This window comes from Aulonocara sp. 'chitande type north' Nkhata Bay, linkage group LG14, assembly GCF_057382095.1.
Source record: "Aulonocara sp. 'chitande type north' Nkhata Bay isolate Kocher_YH1m ecotype deep benthic linkage group LG14, A_spYH_male_GT1.1, whole genome shotgun sequence".
Classification (NCBI taxonomy): Eukaryota; Metazoa; Chordata; class Actinopteri; order Cichliformes; family Cichlidae; genus Aulonocara; species Aulonocara sp. 'chitande type north' Nkhata Bay.
In genome coordinates, this window is record NC_141357.1 from 40,407,801 (window position 1) to 40,434,004 (window position 26,204).

The window sequence follows — 26,204 nt, forward strand, 5'->3', positions numbered from 1 at the left end:
AAAAAAAAAAAAAAAAAAAAAAAATTAAACGTTGTCCTATCTTAACGAAGGTGACACAACTGAGCCGGTCAGAGGTGAATCTTTATGTGCCTGTTATGATTTTTGGTCATTTAACTTTGCATTTCAATTACAGTAATACAAACGCTTTCAAACCTCACTTATATCCTGTATAGCGGGTATCCTCGGTATACCCTGACACCACCACATCTGTCCACAACACACACTTAAAAGGATACGGGGTGCCCCCTTACAACAGTCCCCGGCCCCACACCAGGGATTCTTGAAGATCACAAGTGCTGGACCAGGAAAATTCACTTAACTGTTCACTGCACTTAAGTGAGGAGGAGTGAGGAGAGAAGCAGCCTGACAGAGGCTCAGCAGGCAGCACTTCATGTGGATTTTCCATAAAAACGCCATCGTCGCAGCCGGGCACAAAGCCAGGTCTGCTCTCCTTCTGAGGGTGACTGAGACCATCCAAAGCCTTTTCCACATGGCCACTCTGATCGCCAACAGCATGTATTTGAAAGATGGTGAGCAGCTAGGAATATAATTGCTTGTCAGTGCTCTCTCTCCAATCTGTCATGCTTCCTTTAGGATTTGCTAGATTAGCGGAGAGCATCTTCCACTATTAAAGTGTATTTAGCTGCTACTTCAGCCTGTCATATTGGCTTTGGAATTGCACCAGTTGGCCGACATCTCTGAGAAGCTTTAAGAACAGGACCCACAGGTTGAGGCCTACTGGTGAGCCTGTTGCTCCTCACAGACAGGACTGAAGCCTGTCACAGTGGTGCTTATCACACTGGGTGGAAGAGGCTACTGTGATGGTGTGCAAGTCCCAGGACTGCAGCCTCGTGGGGCCTTTGGGGTGTTTCTGTGGGACACATCTGCACACGCCGACCATGATTGTGTCACAGAAATAGCTTTTATATATGTGGTATCGTAAGGAATTATTTGTTTGTATAAATATATTTGTACACGTAGGCATAACAGTTATTATTTACAGATACAGACATGTTGACTTCATGTTTATTTTGCTGAAGAAACACAGACAGGATTGTGTGAAACACGTTACTTTGAACTGACTGAAGGGCCTACAGCGTTTGTGTTTGTAGTTTTCACGGCGTTCAATAAATGCAGCAAAGCGGCGTCTTGAAGAAGCCGTGCCTGTCGCGGAGCTACAATGATGATGATCCATGTGACCCTCACTCACACACTCAGTCCTTAGTGTGGGCTCCTAGAGACACGCAGACCTTTGGAAGCGCTGACCTGCCTGGGTGGCGGAGTTACAGGCTTTGATGCACGTGAGCCAGGAGTGGTGCCGTTTCCCACAGCGAGACACTGAGTGCTGCTTGAAAGAGAAGGTTGGTCACTTGCATAACACCGGTTCTCTGAACACCGAGTGAGATATCTCACCCAACTGCCCTACCTGCATGGGCAGAGGGCTGGGGATCCCCGTGTCCTTTGCAGTGATTGGACGGCCTCGCACAGACCAATCACAGGAAACGGAGGTGGTGGAGCTTCCGTGATTGTTCACACCAGAGGGCACTTCCCATACATAATGGACTCACTTTGCAGAGAACGGGGGTTACACAAATGACCAGATTTTTTGTTGAATTTATTAGAAATAACGGCTTTATTTTCTTTTTATTACCCATAAAAAATGGAACTGTGAGGCAGAGAGAAAAAGTGTATTATATTAGGGCAGCGACGAAGCTCGGCAGGTGTAGCCGAGTTTGTGTAAATGAATCCAATTAAAAGGACCCGACTCTGGGGCACCGGTTTGGCTCAGTGGGAGAGCAGGTGACCGTAGTCGCAGAACAGCAGGCCTGGGTTCGAGTCCGACTTACTTTGTTGTCTATCAGCACTCCCACGGCCAAAAACAAAAAAACTCTGGTGACAAATAAAAACAAAGGTTTCACTGCGACAAGAAGAAGAACTGGTCTCATGCTCTGTTACACAGTTTATTACTGGACAACCTCCAGCTGAGACAGAGGAGCGCTCGCCGCTCGCAGCCACGGGCAGGGCGTGAACATAAGGAACAAACATCCACTCAGTCTAACCCTCTGGAGGCATGCCACACCTGTCAGATAAGCCCCGCCCCTCAACTAAAAACTCAATCACAGACGCCACCGTCCCTCTGTGCTCTGCAGGATGGGAGGCGTGGTCTGTAGCTCCCAGGGACCTCTTACTGTCCGATCTGCAGCTCCTGCAGCTCCTTCAGCAGCTGCTCCTCCTTCTGGATCTTCTCCACCTGCAGAGGAAAGGTTAAGCTCAGAGTTAGCGCCGCTGTGCTCGCAGCACCAAGATGTCAGCAACCGTTACCAGTCATCGTCTACAGCGTGATCACAGTTCCTCCAGACACCACCCAGGGCCCGCCGATGACTGCGGCGTTTGCCCCTCATGAGTGTCGGGTTGTCAACAAACATCACCTGGTTCTTCTGCAGGACCTTCCCCGATGCCTGCTGCTCCTTCAGCTCCTCGATGGCCTTCAGTTTCTGAAACGTACAAAAGTCACTGAGAGACTGACCAATCAGAGCACCACACACCACTGACCCCACCCCCAGGCTGAGATCCACCTGACTGACGTTCACAGAAATAAACCAGCCTTCACCTTCTTTAAGTTCTTGATCTTCTTTTCCACCTCTGGGTCACCGATGCTTGCCTCTGATTGGCTGTTACTGACAGCGGCGGGGTCAGTGGGAGGTTCTGGTTCTGGTTTCGCCTCCTGTTGAAATAATCAGATCAGTGACCGTGTTCACGTGACTGCCTCGAGCACCTTACAACATGGCAGAACCCGGAGTAAGAGGAATGCTGGCAGGCGGTGTGAGATCCAGGTGAGAGCAGACAAAGATCCTCCACACCTGAAACGAGGCTGAAATCATCAGTCAGGCTTTTCCTGTTTTTAGCAGATGAATATCAGCAGATCACATGATCACACGTCAGCTGATGATGAAGAAGCCTCTCAGCTTCTTCATCATCAGTCTGTCTGTCTCCTCATCATCCTCTGTGATGATGACACATGAATTTAATCAGACGCTGAATATCAGATGTTTCATGTAAACAAGTGTTTCACAGTAAAAGCCAAACTTTAGAGTGCTTTTAATTTGAAAAAGGCACAGCATGTGTAGTGTTTGTATAAACAGCTGATGCAGGAAGAGAGCAGGAGCAGGTGACCATTGCTTCTCCAGCAGCAGACGTCGACGCCGTGCGAGCGACGGTGTGACGGCGTTCAGCTCGCCTGGATTTCAGCACCTGTGCTCACAGGTACGTCACACTTTCGAGTCTCACCTGCTTCGCTGCCTTCTTTGCTTCTCGTTTCCTCTGGTTCTTCAGAGCAGATTTAGAGAGACTCTTCTCTCCCGAAGCTCCGGGACGAAGGTCCTGAGGAGGCTCGTCCTCGTGCTGACAGGAAAAGACAGGTGAGGTCAGGTTACCATAACGACGACTTCTGCCTAAATAAACCAGAAAGCCATCGTCATCTCACCAGTTTGGAGCTGGGCGTGGCGGGCAGGTGTCTCAGTGCGGGTGGCCGGTACGCCTGTGTGGGCGGGGCCTGTGTGGACCCCAGCTGGCTGGGCGCTGCCTGGTACTTGATTGGTCGCTTGGGGAAGCTGCCGTCGGGGAGCGACTGCCAGCGCACCTCCCACAGCTCCGAGCCGGCCGCCACGTCCCATTTCTGAAGCACGGAGCCGGTGTAGTGCCAGATCTTATAACCGTTACTGACCCGCAGCCGAGGAGAGCAGGTCGCCGTGACGATATGCTCACCATCGGGACACCAGGAGAAATGAGTGGCGTCTGGCGCCTGAGATTTGGACACCTTGGACGAGACAGGTGAGACTGGTGAAGCCAAACACGACAATGATGGAGTTTAAAGAGAAACCGATGGACAAGACGCCAACTCGTTCGATTAAATCACTGATTCTTCCTGTAAAGCTGCCTGTAACAGGACAGCTCAATGAGGGCTGGGTTTACAGTTCAATTCATTAAATCCTGAATGACTTTTACATATAAATGTATTTTATCAGAAACGTCAGAATCTCAGGTTAAAGCTCACAAAACTATTTCAGCAAACAGCTCAAACTAGGGCTGGGCCATATTATACCGTTCACGGTAATACCGGTATAATGTTAGGCAAAGATAGGAAAATGAAATATCGCGATAGAATATGAGTAAAACGCGCATGCGCAGTGCCTTTGTTTTCATACGCACATGGCCGATTGTTGAGTGAAACAGATGAACCAGAATTGGTTTGTAAAAATGGTGCAACTTCCGTGATGTGGAACTGGTTTGGTGTTTGTCCGTCAGATACACAACAAAGCACATTTTTTTGCAGAACATGCAAGCGGCCGTCGTTATTGTCGTATTTGTCGGACTAAGATGCTCTTAAATCTGGGAGTAATCTGGGTCCTAAACTCCGTATGCTTCAGGTCAAACAACACTGCAGCATCACTGAGAGTTAAAAACTGTCTAAATTCTTTCATCTTTAATAAAACGATCAGCATCGCTGCTTTACCAGGTGTAACTATAAAGTTTAACTTCCAGGCATCCATGAAAACAAAAGTTATTACATTTAACGGAGTTAGAAGTTAGCAGGAAGCTAGCGGAAGTTAGCTCGCTAGTTTCGCTAGTTACCTAAGCATGATATAGCATGTTCTGACTGAGAGATTTCTGAAAAAAATCAAACGTACAGCTCTGCTATCACTTCCAACATAAATGAAGACAGGAAACTAAACAGCAGTGACGTTTGTAGGGTTACTGAAGTTGGGCTAGCTGGTATATAATGATGTGCTACGTGATCGCTAGCGACACAGCTATGTTAGCATAACATAAACAGTGAAGCTGGAGGACGAACACTAACACTTTTCCACTTATAAAAGTTAACGTGAAGGTTCTTCATGGTTAGAGACAAATGCAATCGCATGGCAGGATGCTGTAAACGGACCAAACTTCAGTCAGGAGAACAACTGAGATAATCCATCCACAATACGAGGTTAGTCATTAATATACTGCAACAACATGGGAACAGAGCAGCTGCCAGAGAATTCAACATTAATGAATCAATGGTACAGAAGTGGAGGAAGCAAGAAGAATGAGTTTAATAAAGTTTGATTTATCTGACTGCTTTGTTTCGCTTAATGTGCCTTATAATCCCGTGCACCTTATGGTGCGAAAAATACGTACTGCACACTGCAGTTTAATGTTGCAAAGCACCTCTTTTTAACTTCAGTGGATATTATACATGGTTATGCTCAGGATATGTCAGCCCATTTCTACTGGAAATGCCTTTTGGTTAAACTTTCAGCAAGGAATTTGCATTTGCACTGTTACATTTTTATAAAGCTTTAATGTACATAAAAACCAGCTTCTTGTTTAAGTGAAAATAAATGGAAGGTTGTCTTTTTGCGCTAGTAATGTTGTGGAGTTGTATTTTGTCTCGCATCAATTATATCGTCAGTTATATCGTTATCGCAAATTTTCAAATATATATCGTGATAAATATTTTTGGCCATATCGCCCTGCTCTAGCTCAAACAATTAAAGAGCAGGTAAAAACGTGGAAACAGAGCGTGGATCGTCCACAGACGCCGTCGGCGCTGAGAGTCGACGGCTCACAGATCCTGAAGCTGCAGGTTTCGTCACTCTGACCAACACTGACTGAACCAGCGGCAAAAGAAGATCAAACTGCGCTTCACGTTTGATAACCATGCTCATGAGCTCCCTCTGACTTTGGCTGCTGTACTTCCTGCACAGCTCTCTCTCTCTCAGCACTCAGAGACCAGTTTACCATCAAATCTCTGCTTCCTGCATTATTCTCTGTTTATTAGCCACCAGTCTGCTGCTGTGTTCAGTGCTGTCGGCCTCTGACAGCAAAGCCTCGTCTCTGCTGTTCAAACTGAACGAATGGAAACAAATGACTGCTCAGCTGTGTCTGTAATCAAACCTCATCAGGTCATGTTCACATGTTGATTCATGGTTTGCTTCAGTTTTTGATCGACTGCAGAATATTTTTAAGGTTTTCTGCTATAAAAAGCCAGAACAGGAAAACCTGCTTCATGTTTCTCTGTTTGATCCTCAGTTACTTTTAAATTTCCAAGGTTTAGAGGGTTCTTTGGACAGCACACATCTAAATGATCAGAATTATATTATTTCTGACAGTCTGAGTCAAAAATGAGCTGAATTGAATCAGTGATGATACGAGCTGTAAATAAGAGCATCGCTTTGACATGTGATAACAGAAACACACAAACGTGACGGAAAATGCGTACGAAACAATAAAACTGTGTAATGATACAGTTACAATAAAAAAAGCTTCAGTAACAGTCAAATCAGACTGAACACCATCCACAACCACAGATGGAGCGGTTTGATCAAAGAGCCGGGACCAAACAGCCGGGACCAAAGAGCCGGGACCAAAGAGCCCGGATCAAACAGCCGGGATCAAACAGCCGGGACCAAAGAGCCGGGACCAAAGAGCCGGGACCAAACAGCCGGGACCAAACAGCCGGGATCAAAGAGCCGGGATCAAAGAGCCGGGACCAAACAGCCGGGATCAAACAGGTCTCTTTTACATGTTTGGTGTTCTTGGTTTGAGGCTCCACCATCGGGGCAGGGGTCAGAGCTTTGTGACCTGGCCTGGTGTCCCTCAGGGCTCCAGTCAGCGCCCCCTATGACTATCGTGTGAGCCGACAGCGTGTTGCTGAAGAATGAAACTCACGCTGGGCGTGTGCTTCAGCACTAACCGCATGGCGCTGTGACGCTCACAGGAAGTGAAACACCGCTGAAGGTCCATTTACCTGTTGCTTTTCGACCCACCCCCACCCTCCCTCCGCAGGTGTTTTTCCCTCACCTGTTTGTAGTTCTTCACATCCCAGACCTCCATCTGACCTCGCAGGTTACCGAAGCCGGCCAGGATCAGGATGTGGCCCTGAGGGCTACAGACAGGGAGACAGACAACATCCAGCAGTTTAAGGTTTGACATCCAGCCTGATTTCCCCTCACAGTTAAAAGCTACCAATCAGGTGCAGCCTCTCACAGGAAGCATCCCATCCTACTGACTACACTAGGTCAGCAGGTTTGGTAGCCGTTACCCACCGAGGAGCCAACCACGTTTTCTGCTGCGGTGATACGACGCTTTTCCATCACGTACCGACCTCCTCCTGAAGACGCCGTATGGCTGAGCCCCCGTCACGGTGGCATCATTAACAGACGTGACCAAAGAGGCGACAACACGCCGTCGAGCACAGGCAGATTCTCACCTGTAGTACGCTGCATTTCGCGGTCCGGTCCCAAAGTCGTAGACGGGGTCACATTTGAGGTTGAAGACGGTGGCTTTGGCCGGCATGAAGCCATACACCACGCAGAACTCGGTGGAGCTTGGACTCCACGCCACGTCGTAGATTGGGCCGTTCTTCGCTGTTTCAAAGCGATAAAGAAAAGTCGTTACACAAACATTTCCTGTCGCTATCGCCATATTTTACCCCTCAGGTGACCAGCGCTGGCGCTGCAGCGAGAAGCTAAACTGGGAAGTAAAAGGAGGATTTACACAGCTGGACCAGCGCCGTCTCTCCGTTAACGCCGAGGTAATGCAGCGTCTGCTCTCCATAGTACGACGCGCCAGTTTTATCCACTTCAGTACTCGCCGTCACCAGCACGGCCGAGGCTGCGGGAAAGACAGGCGGGTTAAAGTCAGCGCTCACAGGGGTCACGGTTCTAGCTGTCAGGACTCGGGACACCTACCTTTCTTGTTCCACTGCATCATCACTCGGTCAGCCTTGAAGAAGCTCTTGTTGGCGAGTGCAGCAGTCGGCCCTCCAAACGCCGGGTACTGATACAGGCGGACGAACGAAGGAGCTCCTTTGCTGCCCGGAACGTAGACGGCGACCTGACGGGGACAGACGGTGGGTGGGACCATGTTCAGGTAGAATGAACTATGCTGCTGGACGCTCCGCTCACCTTGCTGGGCTGACCTCCAGGCGACAGCGCAAAGTCGGACACCTTCTGCATGTGGAGCTTGTTGGCGATGGAGTCTGGGAAAAACGATGGCGCAGACATCAGCTGCTGGTTTCACAGCGACAGAGCCGCTGGCTACCGCTGCACGCGTCCTTACCAAAGTCGTTGTCCTCATAGAAGTGCAGCTCGTTGTTGACGATCCTCACGCAGATCTTCTCGTCTTCAGACCAGCTGGGACACCTGCAGACCACCACAGACATCAACACTGACAGGCAACAACCAATCAGTCGATCAATCAATCAGTCAGGGTGCGTCAGGACTCACCACGACTCGACCTTCTTCTGATAGAGGGCTTTGATGAGTCGTCCGCTGCGCAGCTCCCACAGCTGGAGGTTGGCTTCCCCCTGAGGACTGTCCTGAGTCTCTGCAGCGTCACAGAGTCAACTTTGTTTAAACAGCACCGTTCACACCAGCACGACACACCGAACACACTGAAACACGCCAATCAGCAGAAAAACTGACAATTTAGATTCAGACACAGCAGCTTTCCTCCTTAAAAACCGTTATCTGCAGCAGGCCACACCCCCACACAAACTAAAGCCACGTGCCGCTGACACCTGAAAGGGTCAGTGTGGGTTTAGCCCACACAGGAAATGTCCCTTTCCACCAGACTCCATTCACAAAAACAGTCATTTAACCTCAGAAAGTCTTTACCTGTGAATTTTTCTTACATAAAAAAGTAAAAACAGCTCCACCAGGTGTGCAGACAGCCCTCACCTGTAAACGCCTACAGAACTCACTTTCTTTGTTTGGATAAAATGAAACATGCCATGCTGCAGGAGAGAGGCTCCGTGCAGACACAGGCACACCTGCCTGCACAGGGGAACAAAAAGGAGTATCTGCGCAACCGGTCTAGTGTCACTGTCTCTGCGACTGAGCGTGAACTCCGAGTGCAGAGGAGAGTCTGCAAACAGCTGAGAAATGTTTATGTCACATGACATCAGTCTACCTGTCTGGGTGTAGAACGTAGGTGTCAAACTCTGGCCCGCGGGCCAAATTTGGCCCACAGCCTAATTACATTTGGCCCGCAAAGCCATACCAAATTATTATCAGAGCTGGCCTACTGGTATTATACAGCTAATATATATATTGTTTAGTATCAAGCTTTGCTTGTTCCATATTCAGTTTTTCAGCAAAACCTGTTTGAGTCCATAAGAAAAGATTCATTCTTATATCTGGAGGAATAAATATATTTCAATAAATATTAACGTTAGCCCGTGACTTTGTTCCAGTTTTGAATTTTGGCCCACTGTGTATTTGAGTTTGACACCCCTGATGTAGAAGGACTCGTGACCTCATGTGAACTTGTTTTATCTCTAATCTCTCTACGGACGTGAAACTCCCTCTTCTTCTCTTACTCGTGTACAGTTGCCAGGTAACCAGGATGTTGTTGAGTGGAGAAAATTCCAGCAGGGCTGTCTTCGGGAGGTCAAAGGTCGACACCACAGCGCCATCTGAGGGGTTCACGATGGAGACACTGATGTACAGGCAGACAGAGGGTTAGAGGTCAGAGGTCAGACAGGGTGCAAGACAGATGTTACTCACAGGGATGGAGAAGCTCCTACTTTTGTCCGTTACACCAACCAAAGAGTGTCCCGTCTGTGCTGAAGGTCACACATCTGCTGGGCCGGCAGTCCCTGCCACACACACGCACACACACACACACACTGTAAACAAACAAACTGTGTCCGTGTGTGTTGGTGACAGGGTGCGTAGGGGGCAGGGTTACCTCTGGAAAGCTGCATGTGGCTCACAGTGGGGGGGGCCTCGGAGCAGAGACGTGCCATCGGATCCTCGCACTGAAACACAAACACACCAGAAGTATGTGGACGGCTCACTGACGCGTCTGTGACTCCTGAGCACTGACGTTAGCTCAGCGCTGTGAGGGACGGTCTCACCGTCGTCAATGCTCTCTAATATTTTTGAACTTTTTTTAGTTGTTCATTCCTACAATGTTTATCCTTAAGACCTCAAATGTAAAACTGATTTTCATCGGAGCTTTTATTTTATTTAACTGTCATTTGAATGTAAACATTTTAAGTTCTTTCTTTACGTTCGCTGGATTGTAGTCATACTGTTAGGAGTCAACATGTCTTCGTGTTTACGGAGCTTCTGAGAATCTGTGAGACTGAAATTAAATTACAAATTATTCTTGCACCTGTTACTGTGAACAGGTCAGATTAAAGCGGCTCGCTCCTTCAGCGGTGAGATGCTGTTGAAAACAGATGCTTTACATCAGGGGTGTCCAACTCCAGGCCTTGGGGGCGTGTCCTGCAGGTTTTAGATGTGTCAGCTGATTAAAGTGGCTAAATGACGTCCTCGCCATGTGTTGAGGTTCTCCAGAGGCCTGGTAACGAACTAATCATGTGATTCAGGTGTGCTGACCCAGGGTGAGAACCTGCCAACACCGGCCCCGAGGCCTGGAGTTGCACACCCCTTTGGTTGCAGCACGGTGGTTAGCACTGTTGCCGCACAGCAAGAAGGTCCTGAGTTCAATTCCACCATCAGGCCGGGGTCTTTCTGTGTGGAGTTTGCATGTTCTCCCCGTGTTTGTGTGGGTTCCCTCCAGGTACTCTGGCTTCCTCCCACCGTCCAAAGACATGCAGCTTGTGGGGATAGGTTAATTGGAAAAATCCAAATTGCCACTAGGTGTGAATGTGCGAGTGAATGAGAGAGCGAATGGTTGTCTGTCCCTGCGTGTTGGCCCTGCGACAGACTGGCGACCTGTCCAGGGTGGACCCCGCCTCTCGCCCTATGACAGCTGGGATAGGCTCCAGCGCCCCCCGCGACCCTGAAAAGGATAAGCGGAAGCGAATGGATAGATGGGTTGCGACCATTGGTCTCAGATATCAACACAGTTTGGAATAAACCGAAGAGTAAAAGAGGCCCTGAAAGAGCTCCATTTAAAAATCCCTTAATGTAACGTAATCCCGATTGAACCAAAACAGTGTCACGTGAGTTTACAGCAAACGCGGCGTTTGAAGCGCACAGCATCGCCTCGCACATCGGCTCTAACGTAGCTGCTGCTCTGCTGACGTGAAACAGAAAACAGCGTGGTAAAATTCAACCAGCTCAGTTTTATTAACGGAAACACACACGGGCGTTATTTTACAGCCGAATCAACCCAAAGACTCCACCGATTTAAAAACATACAACACTTTCATTGCGAGCGCACGTGACTTTGTTATATTCGCACAAATTAATATTTTATCCGATTCCTCACTGGGTTTGGCGGGCTGCTGGCTCTACCTAACAGCGCGGAGGCTTACGCTGGTCGTGGCGGATGTGTGACTTTGTGTCGTTGTCCGTGGGCTTTAAAAAGACAGACATTTTTATATAAATCAAAATAAACAAAAATGTACCCACCTGCCAGCAACGGGACGGGGGGCGCCATGTTTATTGTGCCGGAAGAAGAAAACAGCACCCCGGAAATGCTTCAGACCACCGAGAGGTGGGTCTATCAGCGCCACGTCAGCAGACAGTCAGTGACACGTCGTTAAAAACGGAAAAGAAGACGCTTACTTTATCATTTATTAACATGTAATTAACGATTCTCTGATAATCGCGAGCTTATAAGATCAGCCACGTTCAACAATTATCATTAAATATCATTTCTTTTTGATGTAAATTTGAGGTCAAAGTTGCATCAAAAATGTCGGAAACTGACTAAAAGGGATTCCGCTTTTGCTTTCAAAATAAAAGGCATCTGAAAGCGAAGGAAGGGTAGGAAAAATGAAGGACCTCAGTCGAAAGGTTTTATTTAAATCAGCTTTATAAAAACAACAGTTTAAACAGTAACACTGAAATGGCAGGTGGTGAGGGTGGGTAGATGCGTTTCCAACAGCATCACCATCAACACAGGAGCACCTCAGGGATGTGTCCTCTCGCCACTGCTCTACTCCCTCTACACTTCAGACTGTGTGGCCACCCATGGCTCCAACACCATTGTGAACTTTGCTGATGACACAGTGGTGCTGGGTGCCATCTCCAACAACGATGAGGCGGCCTACATGGATGAAGTGAAGAATCTGGCATCGTGGTGCCAGGACAACCACCTCCAGCTGAACGTCAGCAAGACCAAGGAGCTGGTGGTGGACTTCAGAAGGGGTCAGCACAGAGACTACAAGCCCATTATCATCAATGGAGCTCCAGTGGAGAGGGTGTAGTCCTTCAAGTATCTTGGTGTCCACATCTCCTCAGACCTGACATGGGCTGCCCACATTCAGGTCCAGACCAAAAAGGCTAGGCAGCGCCTGTACCACCTACGACAACTGAGGAAGTTCAGGGTCTCTCCAAAGATCCTCAGGATTTTCTATGCAGGCGCTGTGGAGAGCATCCTCACACAGAACATGACATCGTGGTTTGGGAACAGCTGTGTGAAGGACCAAAAAGCTCTCCAGAGAGTGATCCATACAGCAGAACGCTGCTGCAGGATTGCTCTCCCCCCGCTTCAGGACACCTACACCAGGAGATGCCGGACTAGAGCAGCGCAGATACTGAAGGACCCGTCCCATCCTGGCAACAAACTGTTCCAACTTCTGCAATCTGGTAGAAGGTTCTGCATCTTCCGGGCAAGGACAGAGAGACTCAAGAGGAGCTTCTATCCCCAAGCCATCTGTGCCCTAAACACACACACCCGCCCTCTCACATCATCTATAATTGACTGAGTCAGGACTCTTCCAGACACTAAACCAAGGCACAATGTACATTTCAATTCCTTTAAATATGTTTATATTGTCTATCCTGTACAGAATTCACCTGCTTGCTGCTACTACTGCACATTCACCCAGTGTATATACTATTACCCCCCCCCCCCCCCCTCCCCCTTTGCACATGTCGAGGAGCGTGTCAGGCTACATTTCACTGTGTGTTATACTTGTATAACTATGCATGTGACAAATAAAGAACCTTGAACCTTGAACCTTGATAAATCCACAGTGGAGAGGGGAACTTTTTCAAACACACATTTTATCAGAATTTTCACTGAGTCTGTAATTGTTTTATATGATTGTAAATAAATAAATTGTATGGCTATTAAAAAGATAAAGATGAAAAAATGTGAACCTTTCCTTTTGACTGGTTGCAAGTCATTAAAGAAAACTGATAATAAACAATTCAACCTGTTTTATACTTTATAAATTACAGCCTTCAAATTAAGTAACAATAAAGGATTCAAAATAAAAGCTAACAGATATTACATCACAAGTTATTACGACACAGAAAGGATATAAACTTGATTTAAACATGATAAAAATGGAACCACGTCCTCTTGAACGGCAGACCACAACTGGCTTTAATTTTGAAAGGTCCTGCAGGAAATCATGTTTGCGCAGTAAGGCGCTTTCCATGGAGTGTGGGCGTGACCAGCACGAAAGGGGGCGGGACATCAGGTTTTTGAGTACGTCGACAAACAAGAGTCGGTCCCAGTGCGTGAAACAGCGGAGCGACGAGCGCGAGGACGAAACGACGACAAACAAACAAACAAACAAACAAACAACAGCGACGACAAGATGGTGGCCAAACAGAGGATCCGCATGGCGAACGAGAAACACAGCAAGAACATCACGCAGAGAGGAAACGTGGCCAAGACCACGGTGAGTAAAACCGTCATCATCATCGTCAGGGCGAAGAGCGCGAGCCGAAACTGATCGATAAACGATCAGAAACCGATCGATCGCGTGAGGATCCGTCGTCAGGTCCAGTCAGGCCAACTTCAGGAGCACTTCAGCTCCCCTATAGACAGGCTGTAACAGATGTGTTTAAAAACAGGAAAGGTCAAAGGTCAAAGATGATTGTTTTAAAGGTGAGACGCTTTAAAAGTGTCTCTACAGGAGAGTAAAGCGCAGGTATTGATCACAGGTGATCGAGTTTAGAGCCAATGTGACTCAGAAGTCTGAGAATTCCAGAGAAACGGGCTGTCCGTGAAGGCAGCGCACTTGGAGCTGGTCCCAGCAGGCCTGGGAGAAAGGTGGGGTACACCTGGACAGGTGTCAGGTCTAGTTTTAGTCACAATCAGAGTCAAACCCACAACCTTCCTGCAGCGAGGCGACCGTGATAACCGCTGCTCCACCCAATCCTCAATAAACACAGATCGGGATGAGCGTGATGGGCTGATCAATAAATTGTGTGTGTGTTTCAGAGGAGCCTGACTGATGACAAAGGTGTGGGGCCGTGGCTGCTCGCCCTCTTCATCTTCGTCGTCTGTGGATCAGGTGAGTCCTCCTCTTCTTCTTCGGTCATAAAGGTCTGCTTCACGCTGACGGCTCGTTCATTGTGTGTTATAAACGTGTCCTTTGATTTTCTGGTTTATGAAAGATTTAAATAACTGTTGACTAAAGAGCTGGAAATGGGTGGGGCCTGTCCCTGTGATGTCATGGCACGCCGTGCTGCTGTGACCTTTAATTGATGACGAGCACCTGGTGCTTCAGGTGTGTTTGATCAGGGTGATCTGAGCACGCTCAGACGTGATCACAGAGGTCGTGTCAGGTTATCTTTAATGGAAACTACTTTTAAAAAATATATTTAAAATAATATAAAATCAAAGGGAGAAAAATGCTTTAAAAAGTTCTGAAAATGTCATAAATATTTAAATAAACTGAATATTTTAACTTTAGGGCAAAAAAATCGCATTAATACTAAAAATAAGTTTGTTTTTTGAATAAAAATGTAAACAAACCCTTTAAATAACATCAAAATGATGAAGAATCACATTTTCCACGTGAAATCGTTTTTCACATAACTCGAGTGGTGTGAATAAAATCACCAGTGATTATTTTATTCTGAACGGATTAAAGACAAACGTGAAACGCAGTAACGCTGATGCCTCGTCTGTCCCGCAGCCATCTTCCAGATCATCCAGAGCATCAGGATGGGCATGTAGAGTGATGTCATCGACGGCGGCGGGGCCACGGAGGCGCGGCGAACGCCAGCACCATCAGAACACCGTGTTGCCGCCCCAACCCGACGAAAACATTCCTGAACTCTGACCACCGTCACCTGAGCAGACCAACCCCCTGCCCCCCTCTCAAACAAACCCCGCCCCCTGACACCAGCCTGTTATCTGTTGATTTAACCTGTCGCCACCCGCTGTCCTTCTCACAGTGTTCATGTTTCACTCTGTGCCTTTCTGTGTTTACCTGAGCTTTGGCCCCGCCCCCCTGCGGGGCCAGCTGCAGACCAAAGTGATGGTGGCGTCTGGACATGAAGGTCTTTTGAATCAGAAGGTAGTGAGGAGCTCACAGGTGAGCCTGCACCGTGTGCAGCTGCACCTGAACATTCCCGATCACTCAATAAAGTTCACTTTGAATACGGAGCGCCGTGTGTGTGTCGTGTCTAAGCCCCGCCTTTCCTCGCTCACCAAGTCAAAGCTGTCGGCACGATCGTCTCTAATCAGTCATCAGACCTGAGACGGCGACTCCGTCAGAGTCAGACGTCTGTATCTGTGAGTGTAATCAGATTACACTCACTGTGCCTTACTGTAGAGTCCCTGATTACATCACAGCGATCAGTCGGCGGTCACTGGTGGGTGTGACGGTGTCACAGTCGCAAAGACGATGAAACTATTTGCAAACTGAAACGAGGGTGTTTACAGTGTAATCAGATTACATTTAACCTCACAGGTGGAGAGTCCGTCGCTGAGTGATGTCACAGATTTCAAATCAAAGGTACCGTTAGGATTCACGCTCTGTGACGAGGACCGGCAGCTGTTCCTCTGAAGTCTGTGATGATGTCATGAACTGACTGATCAGCTGATCAGTGTTGAAGCTGCTTCCTGGATCAAGGCCTGTGCTGACCTCTGACCTCTTACTGTGCTGTTACTGTGACCAATCAGATCTGAGCAGCTTTGGCTAAGTTGGTTCATCCTCCAGGGGGCGCTGCAGGGTTAGAGCTAGGGTAACCCTAACCCTCACTTTAGGACCAGGAGTAAAGGTCGTTGAAAGGGGAGGAGACATGCTGCTTCCAAACAGAGCGCCAGAGGGAGTGTACGCCCAGGGCGCCAAACAGGCTAGGACCGCCACTGCACCCGATGGATTAATAAAGTTTTATGTAATCTAATCTAATAACTTTGATCTCAGCCAAACCGATTTACTCACGAACAGACCTCCCTCTGGGCTTCTCTGCTTGGGCTGCTGCCCCCACGACCCGGCCCCGGATAAGCGGAGGAAAATGGATGGACGATGACATTTTTAAGTGACTTATGTATCATGTTTAACCTTTTCCAAATATGTGACGTCTTGATAAACCGAGCAGATATTTGAAGTTTACACAGAAACATTCTCGCCTGAAAATATCTTAAACGTTTATTTTGTGACCCAGAAAGATTAGTAAGAGTAATATTAAAACTGAGCAGCTGCCACCATTGTTGGAAACACTATGAATGCTGGGAACGCGGGCCACGAAGGATACACCGGACCCATCCTTCAAATCTGGAGAACAGGAGGACCCGTTTGGAGGAGTCTACAAATTTGGACAGCCTTTGCTGCGTCGCTGTAATCGGCCTCAGGACGATGCAGCCTATGAATTTGGACATCGCAGGTGGCAGCAGGGAGCTGCTGCAGTGTCCCTGTTGGCCCACCAGGTGGTGCTGTGTGAGTGTGAACCATGTTTTCAGGCCTCATTGATGAGCGTAAACAAACAGCTGATCAGTCAATAATCTGCAGTCTGGACTTTTGAACATTTCAAACGTATTTTTACATAATTACATGAAAATAATAAAATGTTTCCATTTATTAAATACGATATAGAAACAACAACAACATGAATACACACATAAGACTGTGTGTGTGTGTGTGTGTGTGTGTGTGTGTGTGTGTGTGTGTGTGTGTGTGTCAAACTGGTTATGTACACTTTTGTCCTGAGCTGGTCTTCACTGTGAATACTTGTTTTTCATAGATTTTATTATAAATATTATTTTGTATCTTTTTACACTAAATGTAAATGTACACAAGTTGAGTCTGTTCATCTGGATGGTTTCAGTGGGAGAAACGTTTCATCATCATCAGGCGACTTCTTCAGTCTCAGCTGACTGCAGGTTCCAACCTTATAAACAGGACATTTGTACAATGACTGAAACCAGCAGCACTGAAGGAACAAAGGGCTGGGAGGTCACCTTCATCATAATTATGCAAATTCTCATGACCATTGATCAACAACCACTGATCAATAACCACGAGTCCCATTCACAGAGAGTTGGGGAATGGCTGCAATCACAGCAAGTAAGATGGCGACAGATGAACCCTTAGGCCCCTCCTCCATTCAGAGATGGTCTTTGCCTTTCACGTAAATGGAAGCCACTCGCATCACTTAGTAAATGTGTTTTAATTCTGTCATTTCTTGTTTTTAGTTTACTTCCTGTTTGGCTCTCGCAGCTCTTGCTGATTTGTTTGTTTATTATTGATAATTGTGTAAAAATCAAAAATATCACAAAACAAATCTTTCATTTACTTTTAAAATATTAATATTTCAGATGTTTATTTTGTTTTATTTATTAGTTGTAGTTATTTATTTTATAATATTTAACTTGAGATTGTTAAACTTTATTTGTTTTTGATTTTTAAAATGATTTTGTCGGTTTGTTTGTGTCTGCAGGGTGAGCGACCCACGCTAACCCTGCAGACACTCTTTGTTCTCAGGCCTTTGTTTCCACAGACATCAGTGTCTCTCTCACACACACGCACACACACACACATTCATCATCCAACCCATTTCTTTAAAGTCTGACCTGTTTTCATCTGAATATTTGGAGCACCCTCCCCCTCCCTCCCCCCAAAGAGAGCATGGACGACCTGAGAGCGTCTCAAACCTGCGTTCTCTCTAACGGCCACCAGGGGGCTCCACCTCTGAGAACTCGTACCTCGTACGAGCTGCGTCCAGCAGGAGAACATTTACTAAAATGTTTCTGTTTATTTCTGTAATTTGTCAACAAAACAACAAACAAATTTCACACATTAAGGACAGAAAGAGGACACCACCAGTTTACTGGGTGAAGGACTCACACCTGTCATAGTGCCCATCACTCGCATTCAGAGCGCTGCCGTGCTGTTTGTGAGGCGGGATTAGTCTGAACTGTGAATCATGCAAAGCTGCTCTACGTCAGTCCAGCACTCAAATCGTGGCGGTGAGGACGGGCCGGCGGGGGAAACAGGAAGTGCACAAAGATGTGAAACAGCTTCCCCATGATGGAGGACAGAGGAACAGCGTCTGACAGGACACAAGTCTAAGCAAAGGTCAAAGGGCAAAGAGGGATTACATGACTGTCGTTGCTAAGTAATTAACTCAACCGCTGCAACTAAAGTGGGCGGGGTCAAACGCCACAGTTCCTACAGGCTACAGAAATATTCTCACGTAGATGAGCAGCAGGCTGCTTATCACCAAAACGCCATCCAGTCAGCTCAGTCACCACTTTACACATTGTGATGTCATTCGCAGTCATGAGGATGTGGCGCCGTGACATCACAGAGCTGCCAATGGTTCGTTGTTCTTTAATGTTTAAAGTCCCTTGAAGTCAGGAAAAAAGTCCACAGACGCCATGCTTCCTGTCAGGTCACTTCCTGTCTGTCGTCTTCAGCTGTTGGATGCCTGCTCCGGCTTCAGTCTGATAGCCCAGGAGTTTGCAGAGACGATGTCGCCGCGGCGATGGACGCGGCAGGTGTAAACGCCTTCGTTGAACTCGTTGGCGACGATGCGCAAGTCTCGGTCCTTCATGACGATGTACCCTGGAATGGATGAGAGGATCTGCTCGCCATCTTTGTACCAGCTGCAGGAAAACCACAGACACCACAGACCTTTAAGCTTTCAGCTCCGCCCACAATCATTCAAACAGCTGTACAGAAAATGACCACAAGCCCGGCTCGTTAACTGTGACTCGTCCTGGCTCCTGAAACTCTCCGAGAAAGATTTTAACCTTGACGAGCTGTGTCCATGACCAGTGACGCCGCAGCATTAGCTTCAAAACATGAACAAGGAAAGTTTGAAGCCTAATCTTGAAAGTAGAGATAGTGTCTGTCTCCCGAATCCAAACTGGAAGCTGGTTCCACAGAAGAGGGGCCTGAAAACTGAAGGCTCAGTTATTGTAAATTTTATCAGGAAATGATCAGACAGGAAACTCTGTTACATGTTCAGTTTCTATGCCACATGTTAAAACAAGATCTAGAGTGTGATTAAAGTGGTGGGTGGGTTCTTTTACATGTCGACAGAAGCCAGTTGAGTCTAATAACAGATTAAATGCCATGTTGAGGCTGTCATTCTTAGCATCTACATGTTAAAATCACCCACAATAATGATTACGCCAGCATTGATGAGCTGACCTGATTTTGGGGGGTGAGCGGGTGCTTTTGGTCCCACAGCGGAAACCCACCACCTTTCCCCGAGGAACCATCTTGATCTTCGTGTTGGCTGCCGGCGGTGTTGCTGTAGTGACCACCTCCAGAGGCTCTGCAGTGGGAACAGGATGGAGACGGGCAATGAGCGTCGTGCGGGCTTCTGTGAGGGTGTCAGAGGTCAGAGGGGCCTCACCGTAGCAGAAATCACAGCGCTGAGGACAGTTCTTCTTCATGAACGTCTTCCTTCGCTCGCAGAAGCCGAGCCGAGCCCACGGGTCGCAGACTCGCTTCTTATCCAGACAACCTGCAGAGCGACAGACGTGTCCAGTCACTTAAACACAACAAACACACGTCACATGATGCAGCGGCGTGTTTCCGCCTGTCTGCATCAGGGGATGTTTATTTCTGATCGGTCAGAGCAGTTTCCCCTCAGTCCACCTTAAATATCTCAAATGCATAAATGTGCTGTTTCCCAGCTTTGCAGCGAACAGCTGTAAACCTGACTGAAGCAGGACGAGCTCGTTTCCGGCCGCGCTGGGGTTTACCGTAGAGTCTCTGGATGCCCCACACGTCGTCCTGGGCGATGTTCCTCTGTCCGGTGTAGGTGGCGTTGGGATGCATCAGAGCCTGAGGGTCTCTGGAGTGCCACAAACCCAGAGCGTGGCCGATCTCGTGTGCCGCCACCTGGACCAGGTCGTTCAGCCAGACTCCTGCAGGAGGAGATTTTTACATCCAATCATTATCATCCTCAGAGCGCCGGCTGCAGGATGGTAATGACGTGTTCTCAGAGGAGCGTCACTCCTGCTGCAGCCTCCTACAAACAGACCACGCCCACCACACTCGCACAATGATCTCTGAGGTTTCTGCTGTGCTCTTCCTGTCTGTCATGTTTCAGGAGTTTGTTTAGATTTTTATCATTTAAGAAGCATTGAGGAATAAATCCTGTCACGATACCAGCGCTGCTGTTTATAACACACACACATGTTATAAACTCAAAAAGTGAGGAACACCTAAAACAACATTTGTGCTGTTTCTTTCATCTCTCAGACTACGGTGGCCTTCTAGGAACACACTAAACACACACAGAACCATCCTACGTGCTCCAACCTTGTTTCCAGCTGAAGCGCGACTTCCCGAGGATCCAGAACTCGTGGTTGTCAAAGTGAATTTCTCCCCGTGGTGGCAGGAAGGCGTGCGCCAGCTCGCCGTTCAGCCCATCGAAACACGGGTGGAGAGGAGACCACCAGCAGTCCGTGTGGTTGAAGGTGTAGAAACCTGGAAATAGGAAACTGAAGTGGAACATCTCAGAGGACGAAAGCAGAGCTCCTCATCCTGCAGACGTGTTCGTGTCCTTTCATGAGGACGACCTACTGAACGCACTTCTTTAATTACCACCAGCAACATGTAGCTGCAGCCTTCACCAGCAGGGGGCAGAGTTTTACTCTTACCGCCGCTTCGTCCAGAACCTTCAGCTTGTCCAGCCCACTAGTAAAGGTTCGGCTGACTCACTACGCCATCTTGTGGTACAAACTGGTATAACACGAAACAACAGCCTGTCTCCATTTTAATATCAGCTGATATCTGTTCAACACAACATCGATGCCGTCTCTCCACCTTCTGTTGATACTTTGGTTGGTTTTTCTAAGGTTTGAATCACTTTGAACACAGGCAGTTACAATTACGAGGCAATTTTTTAATGATATGGACTAATCTTGTATTAAAATAAAGTACCTGTGACCTGTTTAGTGCCAGGGTTAGGGCTCTAATCCATCACTTTAAGCAGAAGTTGGCCCTTTTCAAATGAAGTCTCCCACACAGAGAGAGGTGCGTGTTAACCTGACCCTGTGGGTCCACAGCCAGTTAAACGTTCAGTCCTACCGATGGTGATGTCAGCGGTAGCGTTGCCGTCAGTAACCTCGGTGAAGGTCAGCGGAGACACGTCACTCCACTTTGTGAAGGCGATGCCGATGGCCTTCCTGGTGTCCTCCACATTCAGGGTGTTGGGGAACTTGATGATCCTGAGATGGAAGAGACAGACAGATAACTGGACTCTGATTGGTCCTCAGAGAATGATGCTCCGCCTCCTCTGATTTCAGTTGTGTGATTGGTATAGAAATACAATGGGAGGGCAATCAGTGAGGTAGGTACTCATCAGCATGGAATCAGGAAACAAACGAGCCAATCACGATGCTGCGCCATTCGCTTTCTTCATCGTCATCTATGAACGTTTTTCAGTCGTTAACAAAAAAAACCCCAAAAAAAACTGGTTGTCAAAGAAAGGACAAAATGTTGTTCCAGTCACCCGGGCTCCGCCTGCTACTACAGGCCCTTTACCTGCATGGAAGGAGCCAGAATGAAAATAACCACCCAGATAACTGCCTGCAGGCGTTACAGCGAAGGGTCCTGAGTGTCAAGATTGTTTCTAGACTTTGACCTGAGGCTGCTGCTCCTGCTGCCGACGATGAGGAGGAGGAGGAAGGGTTGGTTCCTGCGCTGTTTATTGGTTAGACTCTCGGACACCAGAGATTATTCTCTGCCTTGTGGTTTATATTCTGCTCTTTATTTTTGATTTGTATAAATTGGAGGCCGAACACGAGGCTCTGTGTGAGGGTCACTTTCTCTGTTCAGGCTCCTGCTGGGTGACATCCTGAATCACTGTAGATATGACAGCCAGCAGGCCCTCAGTATTAGCTTGAATTTCAGGCTCCAAATGTTTACCTTCATAATTAAATATTCTACACGTAGAATGTGCTTTAATACAAGCTGTGGCAGAGGTGCAGAGGTCCAACCAATAAACGCTGAAATGCAGCAAAATAATAGAAAGATGCAGAATTAGACGATGACGACATTAAATCTTTAACTTACACATGATCTTAGAGGACGATTAGAGAAACAGAGCATTTTGAAGTTCCTGACCTTGTAAAAGCACACGTGATGACCTCAGAGCTTCACTGAATGAATTACAGGATGTTACTAAGTCTGCACAGGTGTTTCTCTACCTGTACGTGATGTTATGGTGAGTCCACTTGTGTCCTAGAGGGTTGATGGCATAGCGTTTGCTTCTTGCTGCTCGGTCCCCGAACACCTCCATTGATCTGCTGCTGTCAGACATCTGAAACACAGCAAACATGCAGAGTTAATAACCAATCAGCTTCCTTAAAATCAGTTGCAGTGCCTCTAGCGTCCAGCAGAGGCAGCACTGAGTCAGTCCTCATAGACTCCCGTTTTTAAACTTTACAGCAGAATTAAACACGTTTACAGCCAGATACACAAACTGTTTGGTCTCTGTGGATACGCGACGTCTGGACCGTGTTTGTGCTGTTGGGGCCTTTGTAATGACATCATCTGACCAATAATATGTCTGCTGTGAGGTCACTGTACTAACAGAGCGTCCACAAGGCTGAGCTCTGGGTTTAATGCGGCAAACTGGAGGATTTTGATTGTATAGTACTGAGCCCTAACTGGCCCGTGTCTGTGGATGCAGACCAGCTCATGACTCAGCCATGCTGGCTTTGCTGGCTGAGGCTGTTTTATCGAGCACGGCGAGCTCCGTCTGGAGGTTTTCTGTTATTGATGATTTGACACCACCTGTAGTTTCAGGAGGTCATAGGTCACATGAATGACTGGTTTTACCAAAGTCAGGAGCTGATGCAGCTGCAGCGTTTTGGCCTAGCAATAACAGGCTTCCTGACCTCTGTGATTTCCTGTGACTATTTCAAAATAAAAGCTCAAGTCTCAGCAGCCGTGCATGATACGCTGTTCAAACAGAAACAGAAATACTGCAGCGCTCTAATGAAACAGGAGACTCTGGAAGGCTCTGTGCACAGATGTGCACAGATGTGGCAGTAGGGTGATTCCATACAGATGTGAAACACTTCCTTCTTTGTCTCTTTCATGTGTGGCTTTGATGTGCTTTGATTTCCCCCCCCCCCCCCCCTCCCCACGTTTCTGTCAGCCACATGTGAACTCGGCTGAACCTCCTTTGCCTCCACGTTTCACTCGCTAGAAAGTCTGCTCACACATCTGAGCGCTCAGACAGAAAGGACCCCACAGGCTCCACCCAGCGCCCCTTGCTATGTGGACACCACCTACAGGTTCTGCTTTGGCGCTGTTCATTCACACGTTTATGCTCTGCTCCCAGCAGCTGTTTGCTGTTACTGCAGGAAACTTGCAGAGCGCCATCTGGTGGACAGACTGTGCAACACCAACACTCCAAGCCTGGCTGAATGGTGTTTCTCCTGTTATCAGTGCTGACACTGACAGATCAGCTCACAGATAACATCAGCAGCCTCACGTTTGTGACACCGAACAGCAAAAGTTGAATATTTGATCTGTTTCTGATCTGGATCGACTGAAGGAACCAAAACTGTGATAACGACGGGTGAGTTCAGACTGACAGCAGACTGCAGGTGATGCTAACACCCCGGGGACCTGAGTGTGACTGAGGAAACAAACCTAAGACCTGCCTGGAGTCCGTTTCACAGGAATCGTCAGACTTACAGAGTTTGATCAGATTTCAGACAGTGTGAACGTTTCTACACTGAGTCTGAGACACGAAGCAGTAAACATTTTAATTAGCAGTGCAGGACTGTGTGAGGTCACCTCTATGCTCTGCAGGCTTTTAAAGGCTCATTCTAAATATTCAAACCAAACCAGTCAGCTATTTCATGGAAAATCATCTCAGCAAAGTCAACTTAAGATGTTTAAAGAATCATTCCAAAAGTTTTAATGAGCACAAAGAAATGGCAGAACCACAGAGACCACAAAACGTCTGCAAACGTCTTCAGAGAGCTTTGTGGAAAACAGACTCAGACCACATCACAAAGAGACACAGCGAATAAAAAGATTACAGCGCAGACACACTCTCATCACGTTTCAATTTTGTTTCCTGACTTTAAATAGAAGAAAATCTTGTAAAACCGTTTCACAGATTTACGTTTCAGTGACTTTTCAGACCCAGAAATCAGCTCCCCACCCACTCTCACAAAAGCTGCAAACTGATGTTGGAGTCAGTTGCTGTCTGACCTTCAGGGTCCCTCAGCTGAGAGCCAATCACGTGACTCCAATCACGTGTTTTTTTTAGTTTGATGTGTGAAAGAGTAAAAAACGCTCAGATTCATCTTCAGTTTATCGTCAGAGAGAAAGAAAAGCGCAAAATCATCTGAACTCAGAAACTTCATCATTTCTAAGTCTGAGCGAATAAGAGCCGGCTCCAGCGCCAGGGTGAAGAGGAGGAGGGTTATGACCTGTGTCTGACCTCGGGCTGACTGCGCGCTCTTTGTTCTCTACCAGTTTGTCTGAAGTCGGTCCCGACACTGACCTTCATCATCACCATCATCATCATCATCATCATCAGCTGAACGGGGTCCATGGCGAGTCTCGGACCGCGTGCCCGTCAATATATCAGTCAAACAATCGATCGGTGAGCGCGTGCGTCATCCCACGGAGTTTCCAGGCGCGCAGATTTACGCACGCACACTCCGCGGAGCTAAAAGTCGCGCAAGCTCCACTTCAGGCAGAAAATCAAAAAGCGGGAAAGATCCGAACCCCGGAGACCCGACCCGACCCGCTCCGTGCGCGTGCTCAGCGTGGTCCGGGACCCGTGGGAGGAACGCGCTCCGCTGGGGAACAAACTGAGTGAAGTTCCCGGAGTGTCCGCTCGCTGCTGCAGCGGGGCTGGTCCGGAGGGGCGGGGTCAGGTGAGGAGAACAGTTTAACCCTTTCCCACCGGAACCACAGTTCTGTTTAAGCACTGAGCTCACTCAGCGGATAAACAAACCAGACCCGCTCCCGGTGTTTCCCTCTGGGGCCTCAAGGGCTCCAGACTGCAGGTTGGGCCACCCTGAGGTGTTTTCCCAGCAGCAGCGGTCCAGATGTGCAGCAGTTGTTTCGTCTCTGCTAAGAACATCTGTCCAAACACTCAACAGCTTCCTGTGAGGGAGACACGAAAACAGCAAAAACCAAAAATCGTTTACAAACTGAGAAATACTAACAAAACAGACCTGTAGACCTAAAAATACACACATCAAAAACTCCTTACAAATACTGCACTACTAGTACTACACACACACACACAAAGGTCCTGCGATTGAACAGGTTGAACTCGCTGCAGGTTTCTATCCGTTTATGACTTTACAGAAATAATTAAGAGAAAAAACATGATGTGGGAGGATTCAGAAGAGAAACCTGCGATAAAACTCAACAACGTGTGGAGTTCCCCAAGGCTCCGTCATCGGTCCTCTGATGCTGATGGTCTGGCTTTATTGATCTGCTTCATGCCATCTTTTGATGGGCCTTACATGTTTAGACTTTCAGTTTGGGGTTGAGGAGCATCCACAGTTAGCTGCTTATTCACACAGCAGCGATGGAAACATCCAGTCACGTTTTCTGTTGAGACTTGTGCTCTGAATGTGGTTGTGACCTTTTTTACACACCCACAGTCATTAATATTAAAGTATTGATTAATGTGGCTGAAGCAACAGAAAGACAAAGCCCTGCTGATGGATTAATTCTGGATGTCTTATTGCCTAAATTAATCTGGGAGGGGTGAATTAATCACCCCCCCCCCGGCCCGGCTTGCATTGTTGTCTTGTTTATCTCTCCGCCCACACTTGGCGTCTCTGTCCAGCTCGCGGTCACCTTCACTCTGACAAAGTGCCTGCAGAGGCATCTTTAGAGGAGCTCATCATATGGTGCATGTTAAGCAGCTCATTAACACTGCATTGTGAGCTGAATGAGGTTTGAATGTTGGCAGCTGAGCGGCCTGGCAGATTCCCATCATGCACTACAACACTGCTGTGACCTCACACCGACTCACTCTGTGCTGGCAGGGTGAGAATCGATCGATACGTTGACAGAAACCTGAAACCAAAAT

The 26,204-nt window shown here is 47.7% G+C and overlaps 3 protein-coding genes across 3 annotated transcripts; 1 reads left to right on the forward strand and 2 right to left on the reverse strand.

Moving 5' to 3' along the window:
* Positions 1-1,012: 1,012 nt before the first annotated feature.
* Positions 1,013-11,515, reverse strand: eif2a (eukaryotic translation initiation factor 2A). The gene is made up of 16 exons (XM_086262587.1): positions 11,376-11,515; positions 9,739-9,808; positions 9,575-9,646; positions 9,368-9,486; positions 8,274-8,373; positions 8,107-8,189; positions 7,953-8,026; positions 7,737-7,881; positions 7,543-7,659; positions 7,256-7,412; positions 6,847-6,931; positions 3,485-3,817; positions 3,289-3,402; positions 2,612-2,725; positions 2,430-2,495; positions 1,013-2,251 (listed from the first exon to the last, which is right to left on the reverse strand). The coding sequence occupies exons 1-16, from the start codon at positions 11,401-11,403 to the stop codon at positions 2,186-2,188; spliced, it is 1,743 nt and encodes a 580-aa protein (XP_086118713.1). The 5' UTR covers positions 11,404-11,515; the 3' UTR covers positions 1,013-2,185.
* Positions 11,516-13,407: 1,892 nt separating this feature from the next.
* Positions 13,408-15,321, forward strand: serp1 (stress-associated endoplasmic reticulum protein 1). The gene is made up of 3 exons (XM_086262588.1): positions 13,408-13,603; positions 14,149-14,221; positions 14,849-15,321. The coding sequence occupies exons 1-3, from the start codon at positions 13,520-13,522 to the stop codon at positions 14,887-14,889; spliced, it is 198 nt and encodes a 65-aa protein (XP_086118714.1). The 5' UTR covers positions 13,408-13,519; the 3' UTR covers positions 14,890-15,321.
* A 2,478-nt stretch (positions 15,322-17,799) lies between these two features.
* On the reverse strand, positions 17,800-25,013 carry mmp23bb (matrix metallopeptidase 23bb). The gene is made up of 8 exons (XM_086262589.1): positions 24,651-25,013; positions 22,330-22,442; positions 21,209-21,348; positions 20,438-20,605; positions 19,876-20,040; positions 19,524-19,634; positions 19,316-19,442; positions 17,800-18,765 (listed from the first exon to the last, which is right to left on the reverse strand). The coding sequence occupies exons 1-8, from the start codon at positions 24,699-24,701 to the stop codon at positions 18,573-18,575; spliced, it is 1,068 nt and encodes a 355-aa protein (XP_086118715.1). The 5' UTR covers positions 24,702-25,013; the 3' UTR covers positions 17,800-18,572.
* Between the last annotated feature and the right edge of the window lie 1,191 nt (positions 25,014-26,204).

Coding starts and splice junctions, on each gene's coding strand:
- serp1 (XM_086262588.1), top strand. CDS start 13,520: ATGGTGGCCAAACAGAGGATCCGCATGGCGAACGAGAAACACAGCAAG. Junction 13,604..14,148: donor GAAACGTGGCCAAGACCACG/GTGAGTAAAACC, acceptor TGTGTGTTTCAG/AGGAGCCTGACTGATGACAA. Junction 14,222..14,848: donor CTTCGTCGTCTGTGGATCAG/GTGAGTCCTCCT, acceptor TCTGTCCCGCAG/CCATCTTCCAGATCATCCAG.
- mmp23bb (XM_086262589.1), bottom strand. CDS start 24,701: ATGGACCCCGTTCAGCTGATGATGATGATGATGATGATGGTGATGATG. Junction 21,349..22,329: donor CACCATAACATCACGTACAG/GTAGAGAAACAC, acceptor CTTCCATCTCAG/GATCATCAAGTTCCCCAACA. Junction 19,443..19,523: donor GCGCTGTGATTTCTGCTACG/GTGAGGCCCCTC, acceptor TTCCCACTGCAG/AGCCTCTGGAGGTGGTCACT.
- eif2a (XM_086262587.1), bottom strand. CDS start 11,403: ATGGCGCCCCCCGTCCCGTTGCTGGCAG. Junction 7,882..7,952: donor CTGGAGGTCAGCCCAGCAAG/GTGAGCGGAGCG, acceptor TGTCCCCGTCAG/GTCGCCGTCTACGTTCCGGG. Junction 2,726..3,288: donor CAAAGAAGGCAGCGAAGCAG/GTGAGACTCGAA, acceptor TTATTTCAACAG/GAGGCGAAACCAGAACCAGA.